The sequence below is a fragment of the Gavia stellata genome, chromosome 5 (assembly GCF_030936135.1).
Source record: "Gavia stellata isolate bGavSte3 chromosome 5, bGavSte3.hap2, whole genome shotgun sequence".
Lineage (NCBI taxonomy): Eukaryota > Metazoa > Chordata > Aves > Gaviiformes > Gaviidae > Gavia > Gavia stellata.
In genome coordinates this window covers 28187498-28206965 of record NC_082598.1, presented here as the reverse complement: position 1 = coordinate 28206965, position 19468 = coordinate 28187498, and the positions used below count along the sequence as shown (strand labels likewise).

At 37.5% G+C, this 19468-nt stretch overlaps 2 protein-coding genes across 2 annotated transcripts in view; one reads left to right on the top strand and one right to left on the bottom strand.

Moving 5' to 3' along the window:
- GNPDA2 (glucosamine-6-phosphate deaminase 2) overlaps positions 1-949 on the top strand; it is a 15441-nt gene extending 14492 nt beyond the window's left edge. Inside the window, exon 6 of the mRNA XM_059817544.1 lies at positions 918-949. Coding sequence (XP_059673527.1) covers positions 918-940 — 23 coding nt within the window. The 3' untranslated portion in view covers positions 941-949. The remainder of the gene's footprint in view (positions 1-917) is intronic.
- The window catches only part of GUF1 (GTP binding elongation factor GUF1), a 22730-nt gene extending 3262 nt beyond the window's left edge, over positions 1-19468 (bottom strand). Inside the window, exons 1-14 of the mRNA XM_059817542.1 lie at positions 19331-19468; positions 18116-18227; positions 16379-16527; positions 16090-16170; positions 13969-14046; positions 11012-11095; positions 10451-10515; positions 9227-9430; positions 7368-7507; positions 6000-6123; positions 5491-5623; positions 3891-4034; positions 2782-2915; positions 961-1062 (exon numbers count right to left, since the gene is read on the bottom strand). Coding sequence (XP_059673525.1) covers positions 961-1062; positions 2782-2915; positions 3891-4034; positions 5491-5623; positions 6000-6123; positions 7368-7507; positions 9227-9430; positions 10451-10515; positions 11012-11095; positions 13969-14046; positions 16090-16170; positions 16379-16527; positions 18116-18227; positions 19331-19468 — 1688 coding nt within the window. The remainder of the gene's footprint in view (positions 1-960; positions 1063-2781; positions 2916-3890; positions 4035-5490; positions 5624-5999; positions 6124-7367; positions 7508-9226; positions 9431-10450; positions 10516-11011; positions 11096-13968; positions 14047-16089; positions 16171-16378; positions 16528-18115; positions 18228-19330) is intronic.

Here is a 19468-nt window from a genome sequence, read left to right as displayed (position 1 = left end):
CAGTTCAGAGGTGCAAGCTAAATTGATCAAGAAACTCATGTTAAAGCAATAACTAACTTTTGCAAGGTTGGCCACTCCATTCTGCATCTTTACAAAGTAGAGATGCAAGTAGATTGCTGAACACTGCTTATTTATGAAAACCACATTAAGTAGCAGATGCATACGAGAGAGTTACTCCACTCCAGCCCCATGATCTTTCTGAACAAATAAGGGTTTCATTTTCCTATATGGACATTCTGAAGTTAAGGAATTCCAAGGATTTGAGGATTGCAGTTATGTAAAAAATATGAAAATATATAAATTTTTAGCAACTACAAGTTAGTATTTTAAGAAGGACAAAAAAAAAAAAACCTGAAAAAGTTGATCTCAGAATTACTGGAAAGGGATGCTGAAGTTACAGAAGGGAGCCTTATACTTTCTGAGAAGAAAGCAAGGGAAGAGGCTGGAAACTGGAAGGCATTATTCTCACCAGCAAATAAGTAATTCCGGAGAAACTTACAGAAACTGAATAATTTTAGCAAAAAATTTCTGAGGTAATTACATCCAGTAAATATTTACATTCTCCTGGTACTCTGGCTGGAGACAAGATAACAACAAACTTCCATAGAACAGGAATTACTGGGAGCATAAAATCTTTTTTTTTTCAGTAGTAAATAATAACTGCCATAAACGATTTATCTGGCATCTCCTAGACTGGTCTGTATTTAAATTTTTCCAGCCCCTTGAAAGACTGGCATTTTGCACTTCCTTCTCCTCCCTGCCCTACATTACCACAAAAATATTATATCTAGCACTTAAATGCCTCTTTTTCAGATCATCTCCAAAAGTGGTGATATGGTGAAATCCTCAATGCTGTTTTCATACATATATTTGTATTACTAATATATGACAAATATGTTTTCATTGTATATTAACAGGAAGTCTTATTTCTTGGGAATAAAGAATCCACAGTCAACCTACTTGTGCACGATCGTTGCCAGTTCTTCAACTGGATTTCCATTTAGAAGTATATCCATTTTGATAAGGTCTGCTGCCTGGTATCCTGCATCTTCATAATCAAAACTGAACAAAAGCAGTTTAAAAGTTAGTGATGATTTTGTAAAAGGTATATTCTGCATTCTTTGTTCCATATATTTTAAGTTTTAGACACATTTCTTAATAAAACACTCAAACTTTTTATTAAAATAGCACAGTTTTTAATAGTCTTTCCGTACGTCTCCCATATACAAGGCTGGACTAGAAATTTACTGCAGATAAAACTCATCTCCAAGGCAGCAGAAGACATCATCCTGTCTTCCACCTACTGAGCAAGGTAAATCAATCAAAAATCTACATTCTTACTGCAAACTCTTAAAGAGTTTATTCAAACACTTCTTTTCTGTCAGCTCTAAGTTCCTTAAAGGGTTTTGTTGCCTGGAGCTTTAACACAGCTTTTGAACAGTAAACATCCTTGATGTCACACAAATCAAACATTAACACTGGATTGTTTTCCTCCCTTCCTCTCATTTTATATGACCCCTATTATCACTCTCTCTGACCCCTATTATCATTCTCTCTGACAACAAAGTTTTCCTCTTCATTTCCAAACCATGTTTCTCCTTCGGTAGGTATGGGCCTTGCTGTCTCTCTGTCAGTTTGCAAAAATTCTTAAAATGAAGGAGATGCAGAGATATATGTATGTTCTACAAACAACATTAGGGAGTCAATTAAGAAAAATCAAGAAATAAGACAACGCAACATTGTTTGTAATCACACCTGAATCAAAGGAACCCAGCATAATTCTGCTCATGAGATAGTTTCTTGATAAACAGATTGGTTTTTATTAGTTGGAAAGCTAGATCCTGAGAGAAAATTCAAAATCTCCAGCGCCCTGTTTCTTCTACCTGTCCTTGCCTCCCTACTTTTGCTTATGCTTCTATTTCAAATATACACAAACCCAGGCAAAACACATCTTACCTTACCTTTATAAGGCATATTTAAGAAAACACAAACTCAAACCGAATTCAGCCCTTCAATAAAATTCATTTTTATGCTTATAAAATGAATAACGTAATCAGATATACCAGTTCCTGTCAAAAATCTATTATATCTTATTAACAGCATGTCTACATACCAGGTTTGTAAGAGCTATTGAGTCTCCTGTGGCGTAAGCCATGCAACATTTTTCCTTCCATTAAACTCTCAAAGGCTCTTCACAAACAGCTAAGCATTGCTCTAGCCTTTGAGTTTGTAGAATCCACCCACAGCAGAACATCTTGCCTCAAAATACAGATAATTTACTTTATACCCATAATAAAGCATATAAGTAAAGTAAGTGTTGTTTGTTTTAAATATAGTTTGTTGATTGTTTTTACTAGCTTTAAAGAATCAGTATTTGGTTATTTTCCCTTTTCCACCAAGAGACAATACAGTAGGAAGTACATTTTCAGGGATTCTTTGATAGAAAATGCCCATTGTCACTTCAGACAAGTAAGAACGATCTAGATCTTACTCATCTAGATGAGCAAGTGCCGCTCTACAGGTCACACTTGAAAAATACATGCATCACCAAATGATTATTAGGTAGTGGTGCACTTTTAGTGTTTTTCAGATTTATTTTACATCCATTTTCACAGTAAATCTAATTCATTAAAGGTGAAGTAAGACTCAATTTGCAGCACCATCATAAAACAATATTCTTCACTTGTGCTCTTCCATGTCGTCTTCTCAGATCTTTTTTCATTCACCCCTCAGGGTTAAGGGGCAGGGGGGGGGAAGCAGGGAAGCAGGAGAGGTGGTTACCTTGCATAACCAGAAGACAGAGACTTAAGAGCATCATAAAAATCCACCACAATTTCATTCAGTGGGAAGAGGTATTTTAGCATAACCCTGTGTTCATCAATGTACAACATATCCTTCTGGACTGCCCTACGATCCTAGACAAATAAAAATGGTTTCAGTTCCCCTTGACAGAAGTTTTCTACAAATAAATACAAAGCAAATTAAAATAAACAGCTACCCAGTCTCCCATACTTCAAGCCCCAAAGTAACTTTCTCATTGGTAGTTTGCTAAAGTCCTAGAACAAACTGCAGCACCATAATAAATGAAGTGGTTGTAACTTAACTGGACAAATGATTCAAGTCTACCCTCTCTAAAAGCTGAATTTCTGAAATCCTTAACAGCTTCTGCTTTCTGCTGCCTTTTAAATGTCTAATTATTTGGCCATAAAAATCTCACTGAAATTAGATTTTCACATACATTGGAGTATTACACACTAGGACTCGCAGGCTCATCTTCTCTTCTGCCAGAAGGGTGTTCTTAAAAGTTATTTTAGGAATTTTTTTAATAGATCTTATACTTTACTGTACTGACATATAAGTACTGTACTCTTTTGTATTATGTATTTCGAAATGTTAAAAGCTAAGTATTGTGAAGAAATAGTATAAAGACAATATGCATAGCAGTTAAAACATTATTCGTTAAAATTACTTCAAAACACTTGGAGAAATGTGTTTGGCCATCACCACCATAAGTGTACTCCAGTGAAGTACTGGAAACATATGAAGCCTCATTATGGGTTAACAGAAGTCATATTTCCGTGAATAGATGTCTAGAAAACAACAGATCTTATTCCCCTGCTGCAGATTCCATTCTTTCAGGAAAACAGAACTAGCTATGAATTTGTCTAGTACAGGATGCTTGACCAGATACTTATTGTCACTGAGCTTCATCACTAACTTCCAGTATAAGGATTTTGTAGTTCAGAAGTAATTTTACACATAAAAAGTTTAAAATATTTTCTTTCAAAAATATTTAATAATTACTGTCAAAGATACTCTTCAATAGTATCTTCACTTTAAGTATGAAGAGCTTAAAAATCCAAATGACAAAACTAAAACTATATACCAACCTGACACAAAGCAATTATTTTCCCAATATATTCATGAGGTGTTACAATAGTACCGAGAACAGTTGGCTCCAAATATTCAGATACTGAAAGTTTATCAGGAAACTGAGCAGGGTTGATAATAGTAATCTCTGCTTTACCATACTCCTGAAAACAAACAAACAAAACAGATACTGTAATTTTACAAATAAGTAGACTGGATAGCAAAGATGACAAATATAGCATTGAAAAAAATGCTAAAAAATGTTTCAATTGCTTGGAAATGCTTGTGAATTATGCAACCCAAATTCATACCAAGCACAATTTTGAAAGAGATTTCTACATCACATACAGAAGTCCCTGATCAGCATATCTTTAAATATTATTATATAGAAAGATTATAGGAATGACTTTTCACTAGGAAATTTTTTTTTTTTTTGTTAAGAATTTTATCCAGTGAATTTTAAACAGAAGTGCTTAGAACTAGGACTAGTTGCTTCCTTCTTACTCCGTCCTGATCCTATAAGGTATAAGGGACAACTTCAGCAAAAGACCTGCTCCAAGTCTTCTGGAGTTTGGTGATGGGGACGTTCTTCTCTAAGTAGAACTTTGGGTTCAGGCTCCCTTACAGGCCAAAGTGGGCTTAGAAATTAAGTTTTTGATTCCTGTGCAAGTGCTTTCATGACCTATTTTTTTCTAGCCCAACATCCTGATAGGGGCTGGAGTTACCCTTCTGAAATAAGAATAAAAGGAAGGTCATGTTTCCTATCATGTACACACAACACCCCACACACACCACAGCAAGTGATCATATCACTTTCCACTGACAAGGCAATGTTCTTGAGCAATGACCCAACTTCCAACACGGTTTGAAAACAGTGTCCCACATCAGCAATCCAGAATCACTTAGGCACCAAAAGGTGTCAACTGCGTCATTCATAGCTGCTACGCTGCCTAAGCAAGAAACCAAAATAACTGGATATAAAAAGGGTCTATGCCTTACGCTTTGCAAGTACAGCAACCTTTCTTATACAAGCTGTTTGGAATTTACACATTTTCTGCAGTGTTTAGAGGTACATGTTGGATAACAAGGAGCCAACCTATTTGCAGCCTCCTCTGTCAGCTGGTGCTCGTAACTCCAACTCTCTCTCTAAACTCACAGTAATTTTCTTTGCACCCAGTTCAGTGAAGTTTGTACATGCCTGTTTCACCACAACCAAAAATCACTTGTCTTCACCAGCCCCTGCCAGCCTACAGCAGCATTACAAGCTACTCCTAAAAATGTTAATATTTTCTGACTGATAAAGCCTGGGAGATTATTTCGCCTGCTTTAAACTCAGTCCAATCAGTACACACTTAAAAGAATATAACACGAAATGTATCCTTCATTCCCATTTTCAAGGACAGGTGTAAGACATAAGAAGAGAGTGCTTGAAGTGGAAGGGGGAAGGAAACCTAAAATTCTTTAAAAAAACCCTCCATTAAAAAAAATTTTTAAGTTAAATGCTCGTGTTTGTAATGTTTACCATAAAGTACTAGTCCACATTAAAAACAAAGTGTAGATGTTTATTATAGGAGGCTTTTAAGCTGCTATTTACATAAAGCTGTAATAAATTTAACACACCTTTATCAACTTTGCTGAAGAAAGAATAGCTTTATAAGGAACCGTAGGTGCAGTTAAAATAACAGACATGTTATACTCTTGCTCCAAACGTTGATTAAAAACTTCCATATGTAAGAGACCAAGGAAACCCAACCTGGAAAAAAAATATCCTGTTGGTAAAAGTGTTTGTATAACCCGTGGAATTTCACAGTGGGCTTTTTTTCCCTCCAGCATGTTCACACTGCTAGCCTGGCAATATCAGGCACAGCAAACAATCTGCAAAAGACTAAATGATCCTAGAGTTGAATAGTATGAGTCTTTGAGAACAAAAACTGTCAATCACAACAAATTGCATACTCTGCACATATACAGAACGTAAGAAAAATCAAATGCTTTTGATCTTTACTTACCACTAATTTGAATTAAAGCTCCTAATCTTGAATTCATTTTAATTCAACCTTCAGTTGACTTAAACCTGCATTCTCAATTTATGAATAGTTCCAAAAATGAAAGTAGTATAAAAGCCTCACCTCCATCCAGCTCCTAAGGCAAGGCTACTGTCACGATGAACAGTTACACTGGAGTCATTTAATGTCAGCCTTTCCAAAGCACTTTTGAGATTATTATATTCTGTTTGATCTACAGGATACATTCCTATCAAAACATATTAGATAGAAGTCATGTGATAGAGAACTTTATCTAGTGTATACTTAGCTTTCAAATATGCCTTTTACCAAGAACACAGTAATGAAATCAGAAATAGCTTACTTTGTTCCAACTTTTTAAAATGTGAAAAACAATACAAGGATTTTTTAAAAAAAAAAAATTAAAATGTAATAAAGTTCTAGATTACCTCAAAAAACCCAGGAATTAACATTCAAACCATAATGGTAGGGATACTGTACTCATCTAATCCTTCACAGTTGTGGAAGATGCACAATTGAGTATAACCATTGTGGGCTGCAGCGTAAACATTATCTTAAGCATAAATGAATAAGCAGACAAACTTCACTGAGATGGTCCTTCAAAGGTTAAGCATGAACAGCAAAAAAAAAAAATTTGCCACATCAAAGTTGTGAATGTTTCTATAATTTTTTGAAATTAATACAAAGCAGCTGTCTGTATAATTACTGCCTGAAATAGGTTCTAATGTACCACTTTTCACATCACCATGTGTTCAGAAAATTGCTCTATACCAATAGGCAACACACATGCACACAAAAAAATTTACAGCATTACACTTTTTCTATTTTCACTGACAGAAAGTATAATGTCCATGAGACTTCAACTGAGTTTTACACATTCCATCACAAGTCTAGAAAGTGATTTACAGAATTTATTTCTTTCTAAAGCCATCTTCCATAGCATTTGTAGGAACTAATGAAGCTGGTGGCAACAGCTCAACAGAACTATTGAAGCTTAAAGAGTCAAATATTTTACAGAATCATTCTGAATATTAGCTTTGGTAGTTTACCATAGTTAACTAAAATTAAACAATTGCTAATTTTTAAAAGAAAAAAGATTTCACAATAATTACAGAAACATGGTTATCAAGATGAAGAATCCCAATAAATGGACTTCATTTTTTAAAGTCTCAACCCTTTTTTTCCAGCTATCAAGAATTTACTGGCATTAGAAGCAATAGTTGTGGCTAAAAATACATGTCAGTCTTGCATTCATCCAAAACCAGTCTGCAACTATTATGAATCTAGTCTGTTGGGTCACAGAGAAAATTACACAAAACTATATAAATGATGTGCCTCTGTAGCTTAACTTTGCCAATATTCTCATCCTCACAACTCTTAATATACACCTATATTATTTTAGAAGTTCTGATAGCTCTCTTACTCTTCTTACTGGAAAAAAGTAATTCCACTTTGTATCAGTTTACTCCTCACCTGCAAAAACCATTGGCTTCGCTGACTTAAAGCCAGGCAAAGGCTCCACTGGCTGTTTATACAAAAACAGTGTGTCTCCTATTTGGGCTTCTGTTACTTCTTTCATTCCAGCAATCAGGTAGCCCACTTGTCCAGCATATCTAAATAAAATTGGCATTATATGGACATGCTTCTTGGCATTATCAGTATTTCCACTGTTTTTCCTACTTGACTTAGCTTAGTCAGAAATTCAAATAAATCACACCCACCCCCCCACCCCCCCCAAAAGCCCATAAGCCAGATTCAAGTTATTTCTCCTCTGAGTTGTGAGCTTTGTCTCAAGGGACAAACTATCTGTTGACTCAAGTAGCTCTATTTCAGAATCATTCTGAATATTAGCTTTGGTAGTTTACCATAGTTAACTAAAATTAAACAATTGCTAATTTTTAAAAGAAAAAAGATTTCACAATAATTATGGAAACATGGTTATCAAGATGAAGAAGTTACAGTTAAATCATACATTCATAGTTCTGGATTTTGAATTCTGTGCTACTCCCAGTTTGAAAGCTGGAGCTAGAGGGAAGTTCTCAGGGATCTGAGACAGAACCAGAACAGTCGCCAGCTGCCAGCACAGCAAGTTTCATATACTAAGTGGCATAAACAACAAAAGACAAATGCCTTCCATCAGCACATAATGCTGTTAGGAGAGGAACCCACGGCAGATAAAAAACGCACTGGGTACTGTGTACTGGTTTTGGCTGGAATGGAGTAAACTTTCTTCATAGGAGCCCTGTATGGTGCTGCATTTTAGATTTGTGACTAAAACGGTGTTGATAACACACCAATGTTTTAGCTATGGCTGAATAGTGCTTGCACAGCGTGAATGCTTTCTGTTTCTCACTCTGCGCCCCCAGCAAATAGGCTAGAGGTGGGCAAGAGGCTGGGAGGTGACAAAGCCAGTACAGAGGACCTGAACTGACCAAAGGGATATTCCATGCCGTGTAACATCATGCTTGGCAATAAAAAACAAGGAGTGTAGTCTTTCCAAGGTGGCCATTACTTGTAGACCAGCAGGACGTCGGTCTGCTTGTGGGAGGTGGTGAGTAATTGATTGCCTTTGCATCACTTGTTTTTATTTATTTTCTTTTTCCGTCACTTATTAAACTGTTTTTATCTTGACCCATACGACTTTCCTCACTTTTGCTCTTCCAACTCCCTCCCCCATCCCGCTGGGGTTGAGGGAGTGAGCAAATGGCTGGCTGGGTGCTTAGTTGCCGGCTGGGTTCAACCCACCACACCCAGTAAGGTAGTCTCACTGAGAATCTCCCAAGGAGGTCATTAACACATACTTGGATGCAAACTGATAAAGCTTCTCCACTAGTTCTAAGTACCTGATTTTCTTCCCACTGTTGCCATGAGAAGCCAGTTTCTGGAAGCTGTTGCATTCATGGATTTTAAGTTTTCCACCCTCAAAATATGCTGCAGCAATAACTAAGATGAAGCCCCATTCCCTTCCACTCTCAAACAAGGCAGTTCCTAGAAATAAATTGGACAGCTGAATAAGAATATCAAATGCTAGTCTTAAAAAAACTAGCTGTCCAGATATTCCATGTACTATAGATGACAGAATGGCTTCCTCCCCCTAACAGTGCCCAAAAAGCAGTCCCCAAAAGCTTCTGCCTCAGCATGCCCAAAAAATGAAAAAAACTGACATTGAGCATTAAATTACAAATAATAATAATAAAAAACCACACCAAAAGAAAAAAAACCACAGGTATCTCCCAGCCTTTACCACTCAAAGCAAAAATCAAACAGAAATGCAGGATTTTAAAACTTACACCAATTTATGATTTGTTCCACTGTAAGAAATTTTTACTTACAGCTTATGCGTTGGCTGTTCATTTGGAGTCAGAATTCCGACTTCATTAACTTCGTATCTTTTCTTTGTGTGTGCAGACACAATTTTATGCCCTTTCTGAATCTCCCCACCAAAGAGTGCAATGTTAGCTATGACGCCTCGATAGTGGTCAAAGGTGGAGTCAAACACTAAGGCTTTCAATGGATCAGCAGTATTACATTGGGGTCTGTCACAAAAAATTTAAAACAATATATTAAGCAGTATGTTTTTCATTCAATATTGAATGAGCAAGCACCCCCACCCCAAAAACTTCCATATTAATGTAGCTAAAACTACGGAGTAATTTTCAGTAACCACATACTAGACATCGTTGCAGTGTTTCACTATGAATTATGCAGCAAATCTTTGCATTTTATTTCCCCCATGTACAACAGCAGTACAAACAGAACAAAAACAAACGTATATCCATCATACCCATTTCACAACAGGTGAACCTGATGCTTAAAATATCGTATTATGGGGAACAACAAAAATTCCAGTTGCATTCCAACAGCTGAGTTTAAAAAAAAAAAAGTCACTGATATTTTGGTTTTGCCATCTTTCACAGAAACCTAATCTCGTATTTTCATTGTGGTTTTTTTAACTATAGTTACTAACTAATACGAGGACTACAATTATTAGCTAATAGTAGGAAAAAAGAATGAAAAGCAATATGCTGATTGAAACAACTGTCATTTAACAGCTATATCACGAAGTTCTTAAATAAAAGTCTATTTTAAAGGTTGGGTTCAGGACATGAAACTAAATACAGCAGATTTCAATTACCTTTATTTTAACAATGCAACGTTCAAAAGGAGTAACAGCACACATCCTCAAACACTGGGTTTCATGGAAGCTATAGAAACAGTCACAGAAGTATCACCTTTAGTGGCTCACCTCTCAATCTTTCGTTTCAGACTGAATTAATTTTCCTCTCCCACTTCCTAAGAATAAAGAAGTCTTCTCTGGTGATATTCACACATTCATTTTTTAAAAGGCATCTCAAATCTGGTATTATTTTTTCTGATTTGCAATTTGAAACTGACTTAACCAGCTCCAACACTAGATTTCGCTCATACCCCTTTATGAAGTATTGATTTTAAGTCCGATGAATATTCAAGTACAAAACTACTGCCAATACTGTATACATACAACTCATTGTTTCCTAATTAACCTTACATGGTTTCATAATTAAATATAGACTTACGGTGGAATCTTCTCAATGACCTTTTGAAGAACTTTTTCAACATTTGTTCCTTGTTTAGCAGAAATCTAAAACAAGTCCAACAATGATTTTATAACACGTGTCTTACACTCATATAGTATCTATTAAATAGTGTCACATTTACTTAGACAGTTTTGGTGGCCACAGATAATACTACCCATAAAAGCACTCTGAAGCACACTTTAGAATGTTATTACTACAAAACACTTATTTGATTATAAATTATTCTGTAACATTTTTTTCCTCTCCTGAATAGCAATTATTGTTATGGTAAAATGAAAACAATTTATGGACTCACAATCAGAAATAATTTAACATCTATCTGATGCCATTCATCAAGACATACTAGAATTTTTAACCGAGAAGTACATTCTCCACTCTTGTCTTCCAGGAGACAAACTTTAAAGAAATACATGTACGTCAGAAAAAGACAGGAAGACAGATGACACCCTGTTGATTTACTACCTGTACATGTCTTTCATTAGCTACAAAGTAGATACAGTTATACAATCAGCCATATTATAAAACTTTAAGAGATCTTACCCTTACACATTCATCTATAGGGATATCAAACAGCCTCTCAATTTGTTTTTCAACTCTTTCAGGGTCTGCATTCTTCAAGTCAATCTGAAAAACAACAAACTGCTAAATACACAGGCAACCACAACTTCCATGTGGTCCAGCACTATAGCTTCCAAATATACAAGTCAAGGAACATTTATGTACTTATGAGTAAATACTGGATGTCTTCAGGAAAAGATCTTTATCAAGATTCATTTTAGAAAAAGTCTTCCTTGCTTGACTACAGGAAGGATTCCCTCTGTAACTAGACCATTTTTTGTTTGTTTCATTAGGCAAAACACCTTTGTCCAAGAGCTGGTAAAAATCTTTATTTTACAAAGTAATTCAAAAGCATTAGCACTACCTATACTGTTTATAGGATCAAAGATTAAGTACAATATACATCTACAAAAAATAACTAATTTAACCTGAGCAATAGCTAATCTTGTGATTGCAATCATACAGCCCACAGAAATTGTACAAACCACAACATTTGGATTTTATTTAAAACTAAGATTACGCTTTTTAAATATTGAGCTGCTACTCACGTAATCTCCTCTGTGTATCATCATTAACAAGGAAAAAAACCACTAAAACACATGGAGGAATATAGGGGTTATCATAGCAAGAACCCTTGAAGTTATTTCTCTAAAAAGCCAGATTCACCAGTAAAAAATATTTTAAATGGAAGGAATTACAATGTTCATGAACTGGTGCATTTAAATTATGACGGGCTACAGAATTGTTACATATATCCCAAATTATCTAAGTCCTTCCTATCCACAGATAGGAGTATTAAGCGTTCTCAGGTTGAAGAGTTAACTGAGAAGTGACACAGAAATTATGCAAGTTATACATCACTAAGGCAAAATACGAGACAACCTAAGCTCACACTGACAGCCTTCTAAAATGCTCACATCTGTAATTTCCAATTTGAAAACCACAGCTGTTAAAAATCTGGTATTTCAAAATGCAGGACTAGTAGAATCATAGAATCATTTAGGTTGGAAAAGACCTTTAAGATCATCAAGTCCAACCATTAACCTAACAGTGCCAAGTCCACCACTAAACCAAGTCCCTAAGCACCACCTCTACAAGTCTTTTAAATACCTCCAGGGATGGTGACTCAACCACCTCCCTGGGCAGCCTGTTCCAGTGCTTGACAACCCTTTCAGTGAAGAAATCTTTCCTACTATCCAATGTAAACCTCCTCTGGCACAACTTGAGGCCATTTCCTCTTGTCCTATTGCTTGTCACTTGGGAGAAGAGACCAACACCCACCTCTCTGCAACCTCCTGTCAGGCAGTTGTAGAGAGTGGTAAGGTCTCCCCTCAGCCTCCTCTTCTCCAGGCTAAACAACCCCAGCTCCCTCAGCTGCTCCTCATTAAGACCTGTGCTCTAGACTCCTCACCAGCTTCATTGCCCTTCTCTGGATACGCTCCAGCAACTCAATGTCCTTCTTGTAGTGAGGGGCCCAAAACTGAACACAGGATTCGAGGTGCGGCCTCACCAGCACCGAGCAGAAAGGTACAATCACTTCCATAGTCCTGCTGGCCACACTATTTCTGATACAAGCCAGGATGCCATTGGCCTTCTTGGCCACCTGGGCACACTGCTGGCTCATATTCAGCCGGCTGTCAACCAACACCCCCAGGTCCTTTTCCGCAGGGCAGCTTTCCAGCCACTCCTCCCCAAGCCTGTAGCGTTGCATGGGGTTGTTGTGACCCAAGTGCAGGACCCAGCACTTGGCCTTGTGGAACCTCATACAACTGGCCTCAACCCATCGATCCAGCCTGTCCAGATCCCTCTGTAGAGCCTTCCTACCCTCGAGCAGATCAACACTCCCACCCAACTTGGTGTCATCTGGAGAATGCTGTGGGAAACAGTGTCAAAGGCTTTACTGAAGTCTAGGTAGACTATATCCACAGCCTTTCCCTCATCCACTAAGCAGGTCACCTTGTCATAGAAGGAGACCAGGTTAGTCAACCAGGACCTGCCTTTCATAAACCCATGCTGACTGGGCCTGATCGCCTGGTTGTCCTGTACGTGCTGCTGATGGCACTCAAGATGATCTGCTCTGTAAACCTTCCTCAGCACCAAAGTCAGGCTGACCAGCCTGTAGCTCCCCAGATCCTCCTTGCAGCCCTTCTTGAAGATGGGCATCATATTTGCTAACTTCCAGTCAACTGGAACCTCCCCGGTTAGCCACGACTGCTGATAAATGATGGAAAGTGGCTTGGTGAGCACTTCTGCCAGCTCCCTCAGTACCCTTGGGTGGATCCTATCCGGTCCCATAGACTTGTGGGTGTCTAAGTGGTGCAGCAGGTCACTAACCATTTCCCCTTGGATTATCGGGGCTGTCCAAAAGCCACATCGCAACCAGCCTGCCTGGAGCATGGCAGAGCACATGCAGGTTAACCTGCACCTTTCTGGCCATTCATGCCCAAATGCCCATACCAGCTAAACATTCTCACCTTTATTTAACATAGAGTCAATTTGAAACCCTGGAATGCCACAGCTTCAGCTAGTTCTCATTACAATAAAATACACAGTACTGAGTATTACCTAAGTGGTCAGGTTTTTTTCATACTATAGATGTTGTTTGCTTCAAGCTTATTTGTTTGCAAACAAATATAACTGGTTCAGATTTCCTTATCAAGATACAATTTACACAATACTTCTGACCTTGATTTACCATGCAGACTCCAGTAACAATTTTTCAGTGCTGCTTGAAAATGCTACTACATGTATTTTATTACATAAAAACTGAAGTTCCCAGAAACTGTAAAATATTAAACAGACAGCAAATACACAAAATTCTTATTACATTCTAGTTATTTTTTCATTATATACTTCTATTTGAGGATACATTTCTTATCAATCTTCTACACATTTAAACAACCCAACTATTTAACTCGAAACTCTAAAACCTTTATTACCTTGTTTATGACAGGAATTATTGCAAGCTGTGCTTCAAAAGCAAGATAGAAGTTTGCCACTGTCTGAGCCTGAATACCCTAGAAAATAAGCATTAAAAAAGTTTAACATGGAATCTTCCTGAGTTTTGGTGGTTTGGGGTTTTTTTTAGGCATACTATATGACATAAGATTACTTCGCTTTTCTGTCTAGCCCGTCATTTGGGGGATGGAAAATAAGTAAAGGTTATTTATTATACACATTGCTGAGAAAGAAAACAACATTCCTAATTATAATTTCTCATAATCTGAATATAAGTAGACAAACTAATAATGCTGTATGTGTGATCACTTACATGGAATTATTTATAGATATCACACTATTATGCATACATTATGCACCAAGTACATATTTTTGTGTATGTTATTTATTTCTGGATAGCCAAGATCATAACAGGTACCTCAAAAAACAGATTCTTTGTCCACAACAAACTAGTCACAAATGGACTAGGACAAAGAAAAAGGGATGTTTATCATGGTAGTAAGACTGTAGTTATTCCAGAGGGCAGGAACATACCTTCAACTTACCTTACAGTTATTTTCAAAAAAGAAAACTAATTGTAAGGATTGTACCTCACATTTCTTTCAAAAAGATGGCAAAAGAATAGCTCTGATTAGGAAAAAAAAGGAAGATTACCTTCCAGATCCAAGCACCAGCAAAGGGAAAAGAAAGAGAAGGAGGTGCTAACAAATGACAGTATAAAGCCTAATATCACAATTAGACCAGAAAGGGCAGAAGGGTGGGTGAGGGGGAAGAGAAGGAAGAAGCAGCAGCTACTTGTTTTCCCCTTTGTTTACAACAGATCAAGTGGAAAATTACTTATATGGGCATATTCACTACAGATATATGGGCCTAACTTTTTAGGCAATGTAAAGAAGAAGCAAAGAACATTTATTTAAAAAAAAAAAAAAGGAAAAAAATGCAAGACCTAAATCTTGAAAGTTACCTCCAGAATTCAGGCTGGCAGGAGAAACATTAGCAATTATAATGAAAAAGTTGAGTTTGTAAGCCTTCTGAATGAAAGGCAAATACAGAATACCAAATAATCACATAATGTTTAAATATAACATCAAAAATATATACACATTAAATATAAAAATATCAGCACATTCAGAAAACATATTTATTACTGAAGCTTACTTAAGAAGTCCGCTTGCCCACCAAGCTAGGAAGGAGCAAATGCTCATAGTCATTGAAATTTAGTTAGCTAGTTGTTGGGGGTTTTTTAACAAGGAAAAAAGTACCATACATTTGACCCTTGTACAATCCAATCAAAAAAAATGCCATAGAGAAAATGATCAAAATACTTTATGAGAATGTGTCCATATTTAAAGTCATGTTCCCATAAACCTCATATTCTAGTCTGTTAAGGGATTCTTTAAAATGTTTCTAGCACTATACAAATAACAGTACAACTAAGATCTCTAATTTCACTTCCCTCCTAGTGTAAGGGACTTCGTGTGTAAATTTATGAGTATCACCTTAAAAGTATTTTACTCCCTCACTCTCCAGCTTCTCCTGAAAGATCAGTCAAGAACCCATGAATCTAGTAGATATGAAACTTCCCAAGTTTCCAGAATAAATTTATTCACATTTGGCTTATAGTGTCCTTTATCTTTAATGTTGCCAGTATCGGTTTGTATTATAGACAATCAAAAACACAATAGCAATTAGTTATAACTAACAGTGTGGTTGGTTGAATGAATCGTCAAGTTTTCCATCAAGAAACTGAAGGTACTCAAATGGGTATTAGTACAATAGCTAAAAGTTCTCCAGACTGCCATTTGCGAAGTTCGTACTCCGTAAAAAAGTAGGATCTGATTCTTCATTAACCCTGTGCTTTTAATGCTACGTCATGGAAATGCAGTATCTATCAACACACAAGTATTTGTCTCTAGAATTTTTTTAAAACTCTCATTACTATTCTTCTGCAACATAATATTTCTATGGAGACAGACCAGGGGCAAAAAAATTGATGGCAAAATTAAAAAGAAAGAAAAGAAAATAAAACCCTAATCTTCTCTCTGGCTTGCTTAAAGAAACTGCTGAAATTCTAAGTAGAAAACAAGAATTAAGAACTCCACCTCATTTGCATCCACGACAAGTATGACACCTTGACAGGCAGACAGTGATCGTGATACTTCATAACTGAAATCTACATGGCCCTGTGGAGAAAATAAATGTTTAGAATTTCAGGTATTTCTGAAGGCTTTTGCAAAGATTTCTACATTATGATGTTTTCGTTTGCACACATGTTCACAACTCCTACAAAAAAAAGAAACTGGATAAACAAAAGAAGCCAGAAATTTTCTACTTTTAAATATAAAGACATTTAGCTTTGTGTGATTTTAACACTGTTTATACTTAACTTACTGGCGTGTCAATAAGATTTAAGAGGTAGTTTACTCCTTCACAGCTGTAAAAGAGAGATGCAGATTGTGCTTTAACTGTAATTCCCCTTTCGCGTTCCACTTGCAGTTTATCCAGCACCTGTTTATTACGGTCGGTTTTAGCAATTGTTCCTAAGATAAAAAAACAGGTTTATTACCTCATTTATCACATTAGCTCTCAAAATAAATAATTCTTGAAAATACCATTAACCAGGAGAACATGGGACTTGCAGGTGCAAATGAGGCTTTTCCATCTAATTAAGCTAAACTTGGATTTTCATTTAACAATAAAATTATGCTTCAACTCTTAACATTTGTTAAATAAATTTTTACACATGAAGTTATATAAAATACTTTACTGAATAAGCAGGGTACAAAACATCATGGGAGTCTAAAACAGAGATTAAGAAGTAGCAAAGATTCCATTCAGTGCTAAATAATTTTGATTTTTAAAGAAATTTCACCTCCTATCACTGGAGAGCAGCTCCGTGGCCCACAGCTCTAAGCAGTGCCAATCTCAAGTGTGAAAAGAGCATTATCATAGAGCTTGACAGACCTGAATTCAAAACTTCCTTCTATCACAGGCATCAAGTAAAATTGCCCACAGTGACAAATAGGAGGTAATTATAATGAATAACTTTGATCAAAAAGTTTTTCTCTCCCAGGTTTTGCTCACCCCTTAAATGAGAAATGCAAGACTCTTCCAAAGGGTATTTCTGAGTAGCTAATTTAAGCTCTGCCCTGAAATTAGTCTTCTCTTGGGAGATACACCAATTGCCTTCCAGCTTACCTTGGAGAACCCTCTAAGGCAACGTCTGTCTCTCTCTTCCAAGGAAAGCCTAGTTCCAGAGTCACTTATAGTTAGGAAGATCCCTTAGCACTGCTGTTTCTCACTTTAAAGGGCAGCAGTTTTCTCAACATTGTTGTTGTTGAGGATAAACAACAACACAGAAATAAAAACACTGAAGTCCAAGAAGCACTCTGATGAGAACAAAATAAATACCTCTGAAGATGAAAGTAACAAAACTTCACCAATTCTTAGAGTGAAGAAAGAAGCAAGTCTATATAGCACCTGAGAATCCACGGAATTCACACTTAATTACTACCAGTTATTCTATCCACTAAATCTAAATCAACATAGAGCTGCACGTTTCTAAAACTAACTATGCAGCATCCTATCAGCTTCAGTACCAGCGAGCTTCACCACCATGAAAGGCAGTTGTTTATGGTTTGCTCACAAGAGGACATATTATGACTTTCATCTAAGTACAAGCAGCTGAAGCTCCTCCCTGCTTCAATAACACTTTTGAAAACTACTCTGTCCAGAATTCCTAGGTCATGACAGTCCCCTTCTGTCCACCCCAAACACTGGCAGTAAACGTCATAAACTTGCTGCGCACTGGTCTAATGGACAATTGGTTAGGAGTTACAGGAGTAGCATCTTGAACAAGGAAGTACACTCTCCTTCAGTCTCTTTTCAAAATACATACTTCCTTGAGTGAATTACACACTCCCTTACCCCTAACTTGTAGGCAGATCTCAACCAGAAAGAAAGTACATCATATTCACATCTGTAACACTACATAACTGGCAGCCTAAAAGCACAAGCAACCTGGCACTAAAAGAGCAAAGATATTAGAAATTTTAGTAATAATCAAAGCTACAGAAACTTACACATCTTATATGTCAACAAAAGGTAGTATAAAATGAGAACACTTACCTGTAATTTCCAACAATCTGTCTGCTAGTGTACTTTTGCCGTGATCTACATGAGCTATAATACTGAAGTTTCTAATGCTTTCAACAGGGTACGTCGACATATCTAATTTTTCCTGAAAAACAGAAATTTATTTTCATAAATCATGGTTACAGTATCTACATTCAATATGACTTGGCCTTTAAAAAAGAATTAACTCTCTTCTCTAGAAGAGGTATAGGTTGAACAGAGATACAAAAACTTAAATTGTCATCAGTGTTTAAAATGCTAGCATTTCATTTCAGTCATACACATATATATATTTATTTATTACTCTGAATAGTCAGTAAGTATGCTGAAAAGTGTTGTGAAAGATGCTATGTTCTTATGCATATAGGGAGTTGGAAAACTTAAAACAGTTTCAAGTTTGTTAAAATACCAAACTTAAGGATTAAGAAAACTGGATTCAGGGGACCATTAAGGACGTCGTTCTTTACAACCATGATAAGCATACAGCGACATTACCCAGCAGCTCAGGTAGCAGTGACCTTATCATAAGGAGCAAGCAGACTGTGGAAAAGGAAGCTCCAGGTAACAGTTATCTTGGCTAAATTAAAAAATGCAGAAACCCAGCCTGACTTCCTTGGTTCTACACAGAAAGGTCCAACACTAAAAAAACTTTTCTTTGTATTATTCCTGCTCATTCCAAGTAATACAACATTTTGAAGAAAAGTGGCTTCTTTGCTTTTCAAAGCTTTCAGCATCAAGAACCAGGAGACCCCTAATAGCAGACAGTAACACTTTACTGGAAAACTCTGGTCGCCGATTTTAGAGATACACAAAGCTCACCTGTCCTACACAGGCTATGCATGGCAGCTCCGGGCCAGGCGGAGAAGAAAGCAAGCCCGGAGTTCTCTGCTAGCGTCAACACACAGCATTAAGCAGCACTGATGGTTGGACTTGATGATCTTACAGGTCTTTTCCAACCTTAATGATTCTGTGATTATCTGCCGTGTCCCTTGCGGCATGCCTCGGCTTGGAACGACAAGCCCTCCTACAGCGAAGGGGCCGCAAACACCCCTGCAGCGGGAAATGGCCACTCCAGGATGCCCTCGGCCTGTCCGGAAAGGCCACCTGCCGCACGCAGGACGGCCGCCTTTGGGACTCGCTGCAGGCCAACTCCGGGCAGGCGAAACGCCCCCCCGCCCCCCATCCCCCCGGGCAACCCTGCGGACTCACCCTGCCGCGGGAGCTGTACAGCCGCTCGCACGCCACGGGCCCCGCGGGCAGCCAGGGCGGGCGGCAGAGCGGGGCGGCAGCGGGGCAGGGCGTCCGCAGCCGGGCCCACCACGTCGCCGTCCTGACGGTGAGGGCCAT